We start from the raw sequence: 17,010 nt of genomic DNA, 5'->3' as shown, positions 1-17,010 counted from the left end.
TTTTACTAAGAAAACCATTTATCCAAATGTTTTTTGTTCTTTCATACCTCAGTACAGATTACAGACAAGAAAATAACATATATTTTTTTCATTCTCCTATTTTTTTGGAAGTCAGTGGTCACTATCAACTACAGCCAATGCAAAGGTTGAAAATGCATCAATACACAACATGAATGATTAATAAAAACAGGGTTTATTTGTTTTATCTGACAGAAAATGACAAAAAAACATCCAACTTCTGTTTTCCCTTTTCTCTGAACTTTGTATGTGCTTTGCAGAATCAGATGACTAGTTGTTATCTTATTTTTATGTTAATAATTTAGCTCTTGTTTTCTCTATTGATAACTTAGTATATTAAACAATATTATATATTGTCTTCCCACACTGAACCTGTTAAAGCAAGACCTTTTCAATATTTATTATTTTTATGGTTTATAGTATACTGTATGTCCACTGCAATATAGGCCTACTTATTCAAAATGAAAATATGAGGTGGACCATAAAATGCACCATATAATTCACAAACTCAAAGATTAATGCATATTAGCTTTTATATTTAATCTGCAGTATTTTACATTTCATCTGAATAAAAAAGTACATTAATATTACTGATAGATGTTGCTTGTCATCTTGATGATTGCAAGGTTTGCGAGCACTGCTACATTTTGCAAAGATTCTTGCTGTTCAAGAACATTAAAATGCAGAAATTAAATTCTCCCACATACATAAGTGAAACTTTGCACTGTACATAAACCATTCATATCCCTTTCACTTTCCCTGCTGTCACTAAAGTGCAAAGAATTCTCGAAGAATTGGCAAAGATAAAGAAAAAGAAAAAGTATTGTTACTACAGAAAATAAATTCATACTGCACATGCAAACACTCTTTTAACTCATTCAGATTTAAAGTCGTAACACATTAAACCGCAAACCCCTTCCTCGGCTGAACAGTTAATTCCATTTTTTCATTCTGTAATTTGATTGATATAAGGCTTAGTAAAAGTAGTCTGGCGCGAATGTTTCTAGGCAACGTGAGACTATTTTAAGACGACTTCATAATAGGCCAATTGAGCTCCTATTCTGAGAATAAACTTTATCTAACTCCATATAAGAATGCAGCTGGAGCGCTGTCAAGCCATGAAGGAAACAGTCACAACAGTGAATAAAGAAGACACACAAAATACTCTCAGAGTATTAGAAGCACATTAAACAGAAAGTGTAAAAACAGAGCAGACTGTGTTGAATTCACACACAAGCTGTATGTCACCCACACATACAGCGCCATCAGTACCTCACAAATGAAGAAATCTTATTTTAAAAAAGAAGTTATGTCATTATATGCAATAGCTGAAGCTACATTATTTTATGAAGAACCTGTTAATCATGGAACATCAGAAATGAGCCTCTCTATGGACACCCAACAGTGTGACACATTTCATGCTGCCACATAAACTTAAAAAAGCCAAATAAGAAGAAATTAATACTGATATTTTCATTTTTGTGATTATCGATAACATCAGAACGATGATTGTCCCAAAAATGTTGCAGTCAGGAGTCCATAGATAGTAAATTTTGGTGTTCCTTTGAGAACTAAATGTGATGAAATATATAATTATAGGATTCTGCCTTCATTTACTCTACAGACTCTTGTGTCTTTGTCTGCAAAGCTGCTTATGTAGTACAAATACTATGTGAAATGATGACTGGCTAGAGTTTCTGAAAACGTCCATGATAGCTAAAGCATGTTATCCAAATATCAGCTTTATGTCAGCCAATGTACCAAAGTGACAACAACGGTGACTAAAATCAATGTGACTCAACGCATTACTGCTTAAAGGAGCAGCGTGCAAGATTCAGGGAGATTTAGTGGCATCTTGAGGTGAGGATTGCAGATTGCAACCAGCTGACACTTCTCCCTGTCAGAATTCCCTCAGTGTTCAGTTTTTAGCAGGAGCTGAATTATCCACAGAGGTCTTTTTCCCCTCAAAAACAAACAAACCAGGAGATCAAAACCAGTAAAAACGCTTCTGACAACAGTAACAATGCAAAAATGTCCCCATCTAAAGCCAGTGTTTGGTTTGTTTATTCTGGGCTACTGTATAAACATGACGGTGCAACATGGCGATTTCAGTAGACGAGAAGCTGCTCCTTATGTAGATATAAATGACTCATTTTAGACCTCTGGGGATAACTCAGCAAAAAAAAAAAAAAAACAAAAAAAAAACCCATCCTGAATAATGAATCCTAAATTTAAGTTTCATGTGATTACAATCTACAATCCCCACTGCCATACGCAGCTGAATCCCTCTATTATTTACACACTGTTCCTTTAATAGAATTCAGAGGGATAGCCTATAAAACCACTTGTATAAAAGTTCAAATGTTTTTAAATATGGCATGTTTGTATCACTGTATTATCATCACTGTATATGATAAAAGGACCATGCAGTTTGATTTTTACCGCAGCACAGGAGTTGTGTAAACATATACAGCCTTAAAATACACTAACAACTCATTTTGCAGTTCTCTGTGGTGTGTAACTTCCTCTCTGGAATTGAGTTTGGCTTGTATTTACAACACAATCCACAACTGTGCTGCTGTATTAAATGTTCAACTTCCAGAAACAACAAAAAATCAGTGGCAAATCCTCCCAGAATGAGGTCGCTACTGAACCTGGAAGACGTTGATCTTGCTTGTGTTTTTCAGCGTCTGTCGCCGGTTGCAGAACCACACCCGCACGACCTCGCGGTCATAGTTCAGCTCTCTGGCAATCTCTGTAATCTCTTGGCCGGTTGGCAACGCGTTCTTCTCAAAGTAGGAGTTAAGAACTTCTATGGCCTGCGGTGTAAAACTAGTGCGCCGTTTGCGTTTTTTGGACGGTTCACCGCCGACAAACTCCATCAGATTCTGCTGGCCCTTCTGGTTCCAGTGCTCGGCTTCAGCCAGCCACTTCTCCAACACCGGCTTCAGCTTCTGAGCGCTCTTGGGCGTGATGTCCAGCTTTTCAAACCTGCGGTACAAAAGAAAATTAAAGATGAACTATTTCATGAGAACCCACACTGTATGAACTGTATCTCAGTTTCTTACCTATGAATTCACATTGGTACAACAGTAGATTTTCTACTTTATCACAACCAAACCAGTTCACAATAACGGTTTTCTCACACTGTATATAGAAAATTTGAAAAAAAAAACAATATTTAAATAATAATGCAATCAGTCATATTTATCTTTAACTTTGTTTATTGTGTATTTGTCTCTTTTTTGGCAAATGAATTATATTAAAAATAAGAGTGTAGAGAAGAGAAGTGAGACTGCACAAAATCACACAAAAAGAACATTTACACTGAGTGGATAGTGAAACCAGATGATTTTGGGGGAGCGACACAATGAGAGAAAAGAAATGGTGAAAAAAATAAGAAGCACTGGATTATTTACACTATATTATCATATACATACAACCGACATAATATCAATATTTTGTTTTTAAATATCCCAGTTATTGTCAATATCAGTCCGTGGTGACACTTTCATTTATATGGACCCAAACTGCATCTTAGTAACAAGTTAACCTTGGATGACACCCTGGTGTCCTCGTAGAAAAGCCTATGGGATTTTTCCATTGGATTTTGGATTTTTGCAGAGAATAAACTCTGTGGCTAAGAAAGATAATCATCACAAATGAGCACCACTTTTATCATTTTTAAAGCGTAAATGCAGATCACAGAATTAAAAAGCTAACAGTAGGCTACAAGCAAACTGCACTACGGTCGCATGATTTAACGTCTTGTTTGGCACGATGATGTTCTGTAGTCTCATTTAGACATTTGTTAGCAACTGCCTTTTGTACAACAGTGGGAAATTAACAATATGAACTATAATTCACAATACAATTCATACTCACAGATGTCCTTATTTTTATGCAGAGTGCAGCCAAAGCAATGAAAATGTTTTTGAATTTTATTGTAAATTACCTCAACACATTCAAATTAGTGCATTAATATAAAGATATAATGTACGAACGCAATATGATACACTTACTCGGCTAAGCATGACTGCACAAACATAATGACACTAGATGTTTGTAAGGGCACCTTAAACACATTCATGCTCTCACAGTCTGGAAATTTGTAATTTGTACGCCTGCAAATTAGGTCAGCGTATGCACAAATCAAATGCAGTGAAATACACGCTTTACAACAAGAAAATAATGTGGAATAATATTTTTTTACAATGCAATTGACAAAGAAAGCTTACATACGCAAGGCAGCATGAAGGGGAGGAACTTACCTGCAAATGGCAGACTGGCTGTAGGCCGGACCCTCGGTTGCCGTCAGAGCCTGGCCTACTTGTGTCTGAGTAAGCCCCAAGGACAGCCGACGGATCTTGAAATTCTTGGCGAACTCTCGGATCTCTTCCAGATTAATGCCTTCCTCGCTGCTGACTACCTGCTGCGGTTCTACAAATGTGAAGAATCGGGTTAAAAATAACTACCTACTTAAAATGGATCTATGTTTGGATGTGAGAAGCAGGTGTACGTACTGCTGACAAGCTGGCCCACTTTTGCTATGTCTCCACAGGTGATGGGCACGGTGGAGGACAGCGTGGTGGCAGTCTTCAGCACAGACGGCTGCGGGGCGATGACAATTGGTGACTGACTGACAGTTGTTACCGAAGCCTGTGGGAAGGACAAATAAATGAAATTCCTTTTTTAAGGATTTTTGGGGGAATTTCTGCTTTATTGCAATAGTGAGAGAGAGAGAGAGAGACAGGAAAGGAAGAGGGGGATGACATGCATCGAAGGTCCCTGGCCACTTGTAAGGACTCAGCCTTAATGATTCACATGACCCAGTGAGCTTCCAAGGTGACCTATAAATTATATACTTTAGCATGTAACCTGAATGATGCAAATGGCAAAGTTATACATACTGAAATACTTTCAGGAGTAGTTAAATATATCTCCTACAAGATTATGCAACTCTTTTTAGTCTGTTTCAGCTTTCAAGTGTAAATACAGAAATTAGTTAAACCACTTACCCACTGAAAACAACAACAACAATATCTGCCTTTTGTCTTTAGTGGGAAAAGTTAGAAAAGACATTCACTTCCAAAACAAATGACTCTGCAGTATTCACATTATGGAAGGGCTGCATTGCATTTCAAGAGATGGGGAATCTGTTCCTTAGTAGCATAAAGCTGAATCTAGGCTACTTAATGCAAATAAGAAGTGTACTGTGTGACTTGCAATTTCTGGAAACTACCCAAAAACCTTTCAAACTAACTGCTGTCAATATAAAATGATGTCAGATTTAGTAACTGCGTGGCTTTTTAAAAAAATTATGTTTCTGAGACTTTATTTCCTGTAATAAAGTGAGTTTCTGAGAATTAAAAACAACATATAATGAAAGAAATCAGCATTTTTATGTGAAATACTTTTAATCTGGGTTAGTTTTTGGTTCATGACTGGTACTCCAGCATAGTACTTGGATGGAGGGAGGCCAGGCTGCAGGTTTGGCCTACACTGGGAAACCACAGCCAGCTGTCCTCCCTGGCCCACATACCACTCGGTCCTAGATGCCTAAGCCAGACAGGACAGAGGGCGCATGGTCTCCGGACAGCTAGGTACCCTGCCACAGTGGAGGAGGCCATACAGGACCACGACCACCAAATAAAAAAACTTCAAACCCCAGCTGGAACATCCCATAAAGTAGTCCCACGTAAAGTGGTGACCACAGAGATGACGTGTCCATTGGCAGTCATGCCGGATTCATACTGGGCCAGAGGGTCAGAAAAAGAGGGAGAGAGAGGGAAGCACCAGCGGGTAGGAAGCAGTCCACTTTTAGAGTCTGTCTCTTACACACAGCAGAGTCCTTAACTCGAAACAAGTAGTAATAACGAAAAGGAAAAAGGCGTAAACATTTGTCAAACGAAATGCATGAGAACTGTGCCACTGTTAGAAAACCAAGAAAGGGTAATGAAAAACAGGAGGGTTCACAAGTATGGTCCAAAAACGCCCCATGACCCACAATTTTCAGCCCTTTTTTCGGCGATTTGCACCACCAAAAATCTCATCTGTCTTCGTCCAAGCAGCACTCAATCAGCATTTCATCAGTCTAAGAGACTGTAAAAGTAAGAGATATAAAAAAGAAGTAACCAATGTAACATTTTCACTGGCCTCCATGTTGCTTTCCACTGTTTAATATTTCTGTTTTCCAGTTCGTTTGTGACATCAAACATGTCACACCAGTAAAAAAAAAAACAACAAAACAAAACAAAAAAAACAGAACGTCATACTCTTCTACCGGTAAAGGAAAAGGAGTCTATCACCTATTTTTAGTGGGTCTTTCCACATTTAAAGAAAAGCGTATACACGCTAATTTTGGTGCACAAGGGGTATTAGTCTTTTCTGATTCCGACAGATGTTTGTTGTTTACCTGTGTGATAGGTTTGGTAAGTGTTGGAGGAGCCGCAGCTTTGGGCAGAACTGCAGCCGAAGTTGCAACTGCAGATCCGTTCCCGACCGTGGCGATGATCTGGCCCTGTGTGTTGAGAAGCAGCTGCGGAGTGACGGTCTGGACCTGGAGACCCTGGAGACCTTGGAGACCCTGGAGACCCTGGAGGGGGAGGGTGGGTGTCGCAGCTCCTCCAGCCAGAGAGGCTGGGTTCAACAACAGCGGGAGGGTCCCAATGACCTGTAAATAATGTTTCAATTTAGGCAAAATAAATACGAATAATTGAATGCAACTCTCAGTGATAGTTTTTTTGTACAAAACTGACTTCCAGAACATTCAACAACCTGTCAACTGCATCTTACAGAATTAGCAATTCACTCTGAATAAAATCTCTCAAGATTAAGCACTGCACCACTAACTCCAATGAGCTGCAATACTGGTGAGAGTGAGTAATGGAGCCGTTTGAGAGGACAAATCCATTTTCACAGAAATTGTCTTATACTCCACTGACTTTAAATAGCACTGCTGATAGATGTTAACTTCCCAACAACAGAAAAACATCACAAAAGCATTTTGATTGTACTTTCAGAGGGTGTGACTTTCAATCAATATCAACAAGTACAAAAAAATGTGAAAGGCAATACATAAGGAGAGCACACACTTCTTGTTCTGAAAGATTTCTCATTTTGTGATGAAGTCTGTTTTGTGTAAATCAAATTCTAGCAGTGTTTTTCAGGCTACTGATATATTACAAAATCAGAGTTGATGATGTTTTCTTTCAAACAGATCCTCCTATTTAAGGCATCTTTCCTTCTTGAAGTGCAAAATAGAGAGGATGAGGACATTTGAGGGGAGGTGCACAAGAAGGTCATTGTGAGTCAAAATGAACTCCCAAAAACAACACAACATAAAACAAACTTAGTAGCAGTATTTTATGGCTCCCACCTGTCCCTGGGCATTTGTGATGATCTGGCTGGTGATGCCGGCCATGTTGGACATGGCACTGGTGATAATGGGAGTGGAGGTGAGGGAGCTGAGGAACTGGGGCTGAGCTCCCAAGGAAGCAGCATTTATCTGAGCAGAAAATGAGCACATGTATAAGAAGCACAGTGATCAATTTTTACATGATATAAACAGTACAGAAAGTGTAAATCCTTGAAGCTGCGTTCTTACGATTGCAGGATTGATGGAGAGTCCTGCAGTCTGAAGTGCTGCTAAAGATATGTTGGACTGGGAGGCAGTGGTGGCGGCCGTGGTCGCCTGAGCTGCTGCCACCTGAGCGGTGGTAACCTGTGCGTTGGTCACCTGTGTTGGCTGAGACGTCACCTGCACCGGCTGTATGGAGGCTGTTTGGGGCTGGAACATCGTCTGTGTGTTTGTCTGCAGTTGGGGCTGTACGGAGTTCAGGACCGTTGCAGCTGAGTGAAAATTGAATAGTTTGCAATCCGTTACTGTTCTGTAACAGAGTAATTTATTATAAAACCAAAAACATTGTAACAAGACTCAGAGTCTTCAGTCAGGCTAGCATCTCTGTGAGATTACTTAAAACCCCTTTTCCACCAAAATTAGCACAAGCACGCAGGTTTTTTAAACACAGATAAACATGTTAAATATAGGCTATAGACTGCTTTCCCATTGCAAGTAGAGCAGAGGTGTGTACACCGCTCTACAGCGCACTAGTATGCCTCTCTGTAAACAGTAGAAAGCAGCATGGATGGAGGGCTGTTAAAGCTTTACAGTAGTTACTTCTCTTTGTCGAACTCTTAGTTATTCAGCTGCTCTTTCAAACTTGGTGCAGACTAATTTGGATCGATGTTTTAGTGCTGCTTATGTGGAGACGGACTGCATTTACTGTTGCTGTGTCACTGCATCTCAACGGTTTGGGGACTAAAATTAGCGCGTTCATCCAGTTGTTGTCCGCCATTAGATTGTTATGTTATATTACATTAATGCTGTCACAATGAACATCCCACTGGTCCCCACTCAAACTTTAAAAATTAATGCGGAGGAAAAAAAAGTCAAAATATTCATATTGAACAGCAGAAAAATTCGCCTGACTGAATTCTGAGTCAGGTGCAGCCCTACCGGCGACTTCTGCAGAGTCAATAGACTGGGGAATAAATGCAGATTGTACACTTTCCCATTACATTAAAAAGACAGATTTTAGCGGGTGTTAGCGTGTTTTTTGTGCGATGAAAGAGACTTCAGGCACAGTGGTGTTATTATCCAAAGAGTATCTTTCTGCAAATGGCAAAATAGCTTTATATTTATTCATTTATCTCTCTTCCTCTAATCATTTACTTTGCTGCTCTTACTCTATCAGTTCTTTATCCCTCCTCTGTCCTGTTCTTCTATCTTTTTATGTCTTAAATGTATTTACTTGTTCATCTATCTCTTTTTCATCTCTTTTTATCTTTGTTTTATCCCCACTGATGTTATGTCATCTTCTTATATTACATATAGGATGAGAGGCTAAATGGGGGAGTGCACACACACACACACACACACACACACTCACAGTTTGTGTTTTACCTTGGAGGCCAGCAAAGGGCAGTTTTAGGAGGTTTCCGGCCGTGTTAGCTGCTGTGAGCCCAGGGAGAGTAGCTACGTTGGTTGTAGGTAAAGTGAGAACGGCCAGACCCCCCTGCCCACCGATGGAGCCCGCCATACTGAGGGGGATGAGCAGCGGCTGCCCCAGAGATCCCGTCTGAGCCATCATACCAGTCATCAAAGTGGCCAAACTTTCCTGTGTCAGCACCTAATGTAACAAAATAAAATGTGTTTACAGAAGCAATTTTACTGATGTGAACAGTAACACATTTTTTCATTGTACTGGTACTCATATACTCCTTTTTTACTCCACTCAACTATTGAGTTTCTTTTCCATATTGGGTATGAGATTTTTTTTGTCGATGCAGCGGTATTGTCTGAATTTTCTCCAATTGCTGGAAATGTTTCTTCAGCCTCAAGCTGTATGTGTTCAATTTGTTTCTTTTTTTTCATGTTTACAATGCAAAAGAGACAAATTGCCTCAGCCAGGGACTTTGGTAGTTCACCTGCTGTGGGTGACGATGGTGACATTAATCCCTTTGAGCCATGAATATTGGACAAGAAATAATATGTGAGCAGAGTGAATTGCAAAAAGGGTCCTGCTAAAGTTCAGGGTCTTTTTATGACTCCCTCATTTAAATTTCACAGGCTTTTCCTGCACTGCCGAGGCCAATGGATGTACCCTGAGCTCTTGTTGTTTTCTGTCCCTGGTTTTAGCTCAAGAAAAACTAATAAGACAACCGAACTACTAACTTTAAAATTCTTTCTCTGATGACTTAAAGTAATGAAGTATTTGTTCTGAAAGTCTTTATGTCTTCCTAATGAAAACTCAGCCGAGTTTTATGAGCAAATCATCTTCCAAGTAGTGAAATAATTCTTTAATATGACTATTAATAATGTATTTAGTATGTGGACTACCTACCTGTGGACAGCCTTGTACAGTGATGGGCATGGCGGCCTGTGGCTGCGACAGGGACAAACTGACAGGCACAGCAGGAGTCAGTGTTTGGACAGCAGGGGCAGGAGCCTCAACAGACACCACCTGCTGCTCGCCCAGCACTGCAGGAGCACATCCAGGGTTCACTCTCACTTTGACATTTGAAGTGGTTTTCAGAACTGTTATTAACATTTCAGTATAACCTGTGTCATGCATGTATGAATAATAAGCCATCAGCTATCCATCATCATGTAGTATGCCCGTGATTTACCTGCTCCCCCAGTGCTCTGTGGCGCAGCAGGGCCGTCCTGTGTGCTGCCAGCCTCAGGTTGCTCTGCACGCAGAGCTGCTCCCTCATCAGCTTTGACTTCACTCTTCCCATCAGGCGTTGATGATGGCAGAGATGCATCAACCTCTACCTCTAGCACACGAATAGTTTCATGGCCAGACATCACAATGACCTGCACAGCAATAAGCAGTAAAAGCTGAGATGACTCATATGCAAAAGAAACTGCCTGCTCTATTCTACCTTTTGTTCTGAGTTCTAAAATAATATTATTGTAGATAAATTAAGCATAGTCATATCTGCGTTATTAGTTGTGAGAGACTTTTAAAAACATTTTAAAATGGTAAAAGTCTCACTTGATCTAGTATCTCATCAGTCACAAAAATAGCCTATAACTACATTTAGTATTTCTCTACTTTATCAGTTCCCCCTTTAAAGGTTCAGTGTGTAGGATTTAGAGACATATATTGGCAGAAATGGAATATAATAAAATAAGAATGTTTTCTTTAGTGTATCATCACCTGAAACTAAATTGTTGTGTTTTCGTTAATTTAGAATGAGCTGTTTATATCTACATAGGGAGAACACTTGCCCCTTTTACGCTGCCTGTTCAAGGTGGGAATAGTGCAGCTTTATGCCACCTCATCATTCTGTATTAAAGGTACGATCACCTAATGGAGCAACAGAGCTGTCACGTCTTTGACCCCACAACAGAGATGGTAACAATGCCAAATCGAGTAAAAGAGACAGCTGGTAGGAATGGAGTCAGCTGCCATATAACAAAGATGGTAAATGACTGTTACTGTCATGTTATTCTATTGTCTATGTTCAGAAAGCACTGCCGATGTCTTTGTTATCACACTATAACAGCAGATGCTGTTGTGTCACACTGTCACACCTCTGCTGCTTTCACAATGCCGGCATACTATCTAAAAATCACACACTGGAGCGGCATGATGTCACCGTTGTTTGGGTCTATTTTAAAATGCAAAGGTGGCATAAAGAAGGGATTTTGTAGCTGCCTCATAGCATGATCACTATTTTATAACGTGAAACTGTTTTATTCAATGTTTTACCAGTTTAAATTGTCATGTCTGTTTGTTTTTGAGAGGAAGAGACCTCTGCAGATATTTCAGCCCACAGTAAAAACCTCCTGAACAATGAACACTGCAGGAAATCTAACTGGGAATTCACACTTGGCACACAGTTTCAGCTGGTTGTAATCTGCAGTCCTCACCTCTAGGTGTCACTAAATCCTACACACTGCTTCTTTAACTACATGTAGGAAATCTGAATTGCCGTAAACAGTGATTTATGGTATGCAATAATGAAAGCCCTACAGGAGAGGCAGCGTGACAGCCTGGGCTGGAGGACAAGGTGCAGAGAGACAATGCAGGAAGAGAGAGGAGGATGCATACCTGGTTGTCTTTGGCAGGGAATTTCAAAGTGCAGGATTTAAATGGCTGAAAAAAGACTTCTGCAGTCAGACAGTGAATGGCTAAGGAGAACAGAGAAGCCGAGCACATGTTAGGACTCAATGACCCAAAACAACACACACAGACAAAAAAAAAGAGACACAAATGAAAAGAGCATGAGTACACAAAAACAATGATAAGGGCTTCAGCCAACAAGCAGCTCAAGCAATGCTTTCTTCAAGCTCCCTTCTGTGCATCCGTGAAGAGCATTGCTTTTGTTTGCAGACTACACAGAATGTTACAAGGTAGAGAAAAAACAAGTAATTATTAAGCATGGCTGTTAACCCTCACAAGCATAAAGCAGCAGGTATTATTGGGTGATAAAACACAAACATGGGTCCTGCTTTCCATGAACCTCTGTGGAAGTTAATCATTTCATTATGATATGGTATGTTTGGCACATGGAGGGAGCAAACAGCAGCAAACAACCTGAAGTTTTCTGGCTAAGCTGAGACTGGTTATAGTGGGAAGAGAGGGCTGTTTACCCTACTTTACAGGGTCAGGTGAGTGTTACCTGCTCATTGACAGTAAGTGGGGCATCTTTGGCGGGGAGATCCTGGGAGTTCATGGCTCGCTGCACCACCTCAGTCACTGTCTTGCCGACATTCTGGATAAACAAACATTCATTAAAAAGATGAATTCTATGGATTAAATGACAGACTACTCCTAATGTTTTGCAGCCATTCCAGAAATAAAAATAAATATCAAACAGTAACTTTGCTTTTTTTTCAACCTGAGGCCCATTTTCTGACATTTTTTGTGTCTAAGTGACTGATGAGAGAAACAATTTTTAAAAATGGTCCAATATTGAGATAGACTGTTGCAGCTGGCAGCCGCAAAACAAGCTGCAGTGTAACCACTCATGGCTTTTGCACCATAAATTTACGTCCACTTAAAGTGCTTGTTTTTGCCACTGAAAGGCACAGACTGTTTTAACGTGTCTGTCAACATTATAGAAAGGACCCAACAGAGATAGACCTTTTTTTTGTTAAAGAATACCCTTTTTGTTTACTAAGAGACAGCTCCAAAAACCCTATTGTCAAACACCCCAAACTCTATATAAATAAACAGTCAACCAAGACGGCCTTTGTGAGTTTTATTTTGTTTCTGTTGACTTTGAATGAATTATGTTTTACAATGATTAGGTCTGTCTCTGTAAGAATCCTTTTAGTTGCAGCTAGCAAATAAAAGATTTAGTTGCATGAAAAAGGCTTCAGTGTTACCACTTAGGGCATTTAAGCATCGCCAGTTTAGATCCACTGTTTGTGTCACTGACAGGATCAGATTGTTGTTCTTCTTGTCTGACAACATCACGGAAATAAACCCTTAATCTACCCAGTCAGATCTGAAAATATGTTGGCTCTATACATGCTAAAATTACTCTTTATTTAAATGGAGTCTGGTGGGTTTGGAGATAGCATTTTCGGGGCGTTCTGGTTAAACAAAAAGATCTATCTCTGTAGGGATCCTTTCCATAATGCTGTCAGACACTTAATCCAGCACCCTGAGCCCGTCAGTGCCAAAAACAAGCACTTTAATGAACATAAAGTGAAGATGCACAAATGCCCCAAGTGGTTACATTGTAGCCTCATCTGTAACTGTTAAGCTGCAGAGCTCTTGCACCATACTGGACCAGTTTTAGAAACTGCTGTTCCAAATAGTCACTTATGTAGAAAATCATGAAGAAAAAAAAGGGTCCGGGTTGAAAAATACTAGAGTTACCCTTTAAGTTTCACGATGCTGACCCTTGAACGACCACAGTATCCGCACTTTAAGGCTGGTTAAACCAGACCCACATGCAGTAGACTGTTTTTTTATTCATGGCTATTTCTGTCATTGCAGGACCAGACTATTTGGAGGGGCCTATAAACAGGCCATGCTGTGTTGCAACTAAAGCTGCAGAAAACGTGATGAAACCCGCTGATCGTGGACGTGAAGTAGTTACATTTTCATCCCAGATCAAAAACAAGATTAAAGATGGTGCATTTCCTGCTGCAATGCCCAGTTAGAAATGAGGATCTGTCAAAACTTCAGCGGGTGTTGATGAGCTCCCCACCCCCATCCTGCCCAATAAAAGTCTCGCCGCGTCGGCCACTTTTGAAGACAAGCACTATCCACCAAGCGCAGGCGACAGAAATCATCTCGACCCGTGCCTAGAGACCGAATATTATGTATTTCCCTCTCTTTATCATAAATATATAAATTATGCTAATTACGAACATTGCATATTAACCAAAACTCATTTCCTCTCGCCATTTCGCTGCTATGCGCGAGGAGCAGGCTAGAACAGACTCCGGTCATTATATTCAACTTACCGCGTAAATGCAGCTTATTTTCTGTAATCCCCCGCTTTTATAAAGGTCCGTGTCACAGTTTGTTTCAGTCACACATAATTAAAAATTCATCTCAGCTCCCAGACAGGCGCTGTGACTGCACACAAAAGAGGTATTTGCATTGATAAGGAGGGTTGCAATGTTAGGATCTCCTCTCTCTTAATATTTAATGACGATGCCCTTTCTGCAACAGTTCAGATAGTCAAAAATCCTTGAGGTGTCTCACAAGATCCTATTTGAGCTGTAAAGTCGGACAAAATTGCCACAAAATTGGCCTTTTTGCACTACGTCATGAACATAATTTATGCAAGGAAAAATCTTGCATTGAAAAATGTCTGCCTCGACTTGCGAGGTGCCATGGTGCTCTTAAAGGGGAAGTACCGCAAATAAAAGCCGACGAGGATAAAGCATTGGCACAGAGGGAAACTGTGCTGCCTTACACTGCTCTTTGTTAAATTTACAGTGTTATAAAACAGAAAAACAAGCTGCTTGTCTTTATGAATTAGTGAAAAACTGCTATTATTGTGTTTGCGGGATCGGATTTTTGTGTTCAATAGAGGGGGCATCATTTACTCCCATATGATTTGCAATTTTTTGTTTTTGTTTGTTGAAAACTGAATTTACACAGGCCTATTCAAGGACATCCATCTTTCTTATCAATTTCACTATGGCTATGTAGTATTGTCACAATAATGCTGTCTTTCTGACTTGATTTAAAACGTTATCCATCCAGAATCTTCACAAAAAAAAGAAAAAAGAAAACATATAAATAAATAAATAAATAACAAATTAATACTATCTAAATTAACTGATTATTCATTGACTATTCATTGAGTTACAGTTTCTGAGAAAAAACAATAAATATATATGTATGTATGTGTATGAATGTATGTATGCATGTATTCCTATTCCTATATCGTCCTGCATATTGAAAACATGCAAAGTAACAGAATATGTTATATACTTTTTACCTAATAAAAAAGGACGTAACCGCTTTGCAATTACCAACATTTTGATTAATAACTAATTCAATCATTTAATTACATTTATTTTGTAATTCAATCACATGTAAGTACTAAATTGTTATTTTCCAAAACTATACACATTTATGATGATATTGGGAAAATACATGAGATGGAAATGGAACTTCTAATAGAGTGAGAAGTGTTTCAGACTTTAAAAATGTATAAATGAGATTAAATAGGTCTTTTTCACAGCAGACGTGTTTTACTTGTCATAGCAGAAAAAGCACAGGTGTTACTAATAAAATATAATAACTAATAACATTCACAGCGTGCGCAACATCATTCCCCATTAATTTAATCCTTTACACCTGTGCTTTTCCTCCTGTGACATTTCAAAATGTCTTCACAAAAAGGCGTATTATATTTTAAGTCCCAAGATAAACCAAAGCCAAGAAACTTGATAGCCTGATGTCTCAGGCAGTTCATGTTATTTTGATGAGTATGTTATTTATTTATTTATTTTTACTGAGCCTACTACAAACACAGAATAGGAAAAGCACAGGTGTAAATAAAAAAAAATGAATGACATCTGAATTCTGTTCAGCTGCTTCAGTTTCGGGGTCCTGGTATTGTGCATGTTTGCTCACTGTCTCACTGTCAGGGCTTAGTGAGGCAGGTGAGAACCATCGGTAACGTTATTGGTAACACCTGTGCTTTTCCTACTATGGTAAATCAAAACGCCTGTTGTGACAAAGGCCTCTTGTGCAATAGTCATTGACAGATAACAAAAGGGAGCCTATCCCATTAATATCAGTACAAAACAGCACAGAGTGACATGCCTGGAAGGCATGTTTTCTTTCATAATCACTCTTAACCCTTGGCATTAATTTTTTGCCCCCCCCCATAAATAATGAACAGTCCCTAAATTATTTTCTCTAATTTAGTATATCTTTTTGTGTGTTCTGTCTGGCCCTTGAAATGCTGCAAATTTTCATTGAGATTAATAAAATGCTCTGTTCGATGTTCTAGTGACCTATAGACAGGCCTATGCAATTATTATCATTATTATTATTTATTTATTTTTAAACCTATTTTGGTTTGTGTATCATCCATTCATTCAATTATTCAATTCTGAATGGCAAACTAAAAAATGAGTGAGAATTTCTTGTTTGTTTGTTTGTTTTCTGTAGAAACCAAATATTGAAATATTATTTTCTCATTGTTTGCTTGAAAGGAAAAATCAAATAAACAAGAAAACAAAAACAAAATAACAAGTCAATTTTACATTGTTCTTTGTTTTTACCATTGATGCACAGCGCTTTAGTCAAATCTGTTTTTAAATGTGCTTCATGAATAAATTGTATTTATTTATTTACTTCCACAGTAAAAAAAAAACAAAACAAAACAGCAAAATATCAACATAATAGAAAGAGATTGTGCAGGTGAAATACAGAAAACCCCTAGAGGCTTATGAGAGAATCTCACCTCAAAATAAATTACAAAAGATAAAAAAGTATCCTACAATAAAATAATAATAATAATAATAATAATAATGATAAAGAAAATAAGATCAAGCAGGCATAGGATTAATAAGGTACAATAAGAATGCTTACATGATAAAGCAACGAACATAAATTAAATTAATTAATAAAATTTGGATTATTATTATTATTATTATTTAGCTTGTATTCTGACAGTAAACATTTTAATCTCGTCTCCTGTGTGTGTGCGTGTACGCGCGTGGAGCGTGTTTGTGCGTGTGTGCGTGTGTGTGTGTGTGCGTGTGTGCGCGTGTGTGCGCGTGTGCGTGTGCATGTGTGCGTGTACTTCTTAAGAAGTCAACAGTTCACCTTCATTCACTCTTGAAAGCCTCATTTCTACCTGTAGGGGGCGCGCGCTGGTAGAACGCGAGTGCGTCTGTCCACGGCTGACGTCACCACTTCCACAACAACAAGAAGCTGAAAAACAAGGAAGTGAATGATTGTGAAGCCGTAACCCGTTATAAGGCCGTGA

At 39.0% G+C, this 17,010-nt stretch overlaps 1 protein-coding gene across 2 annotated transcripts; it reads right to left on the bottom strand.

The window, feature by feature from the left end:
• Positions 1 to 2,166: 2,166 nt before the first annotated feature.
• pou6f1 (POU class 6 homeobox 1) lies at positions 2,167 to 16,904 on the bottom strand. 2 transcript variants are annotated; one of them, XM_042492187.1, is made up of 11 exons: positions 16,848 to 16,904; positions 12,214 to 12,306; positions 10,210 to 10,399; positions 9,924 to 10,060; positions 8,984 to 9,209; positions 7,625 to 7,869; positions 7,397 to 7,525; positions 6,434 to 6,691; positions 4,542 to 4,677; positions 4,290 to 4,458; positions 2,167 to 3,009 (listed from the first exon to the last, which is right to left on the bottom strand). In XM_042492187.1, exons 1-11 carry the CDS (start codon positions 16,851 to 16,853, stop codon positions 2,664 to 2,666), a joined length of 1,935 nt encoding a protein of 644 aa, XP_042348121.1. In that variant the 5' UTR covers positions 16,854 to 16,904; the 3' UTR covers positions 2,167 to 2,663. The 2 variants fall into 2 exon arrangements, with proteins under 2 accessions (XP_042348121.1, XP_042348122.1); XM_042492188.1 differs by lacking the exon at positions 16,848 to 16,904 and adding an exon at positions 11,643 to 11,722 and having other exon boundaries at positions 12,214 to 12,299.
• Positions 16,905 to 17,010: the final 106 nt, after the last annotated feature.

This window comes from Plectropomus leopardus, chromosome 8 (assembly GCF_008729295.1).
Source record: "Plectropomus leopardus isolate mb chromosome 8, YSFRI_Pleo_2.0, whole genome shotgun sequence".
In the NCBI taxonomy this organism is placed as follows: Eukaryota; Metazoa; Chordata; class Actinopteri; order Perciformes; family Serranidae; genus Plectropomus; species Plectropomus leopardus.
This window is presented reverse-complemented; position numbering and strand designations above follow the sequence as displayed.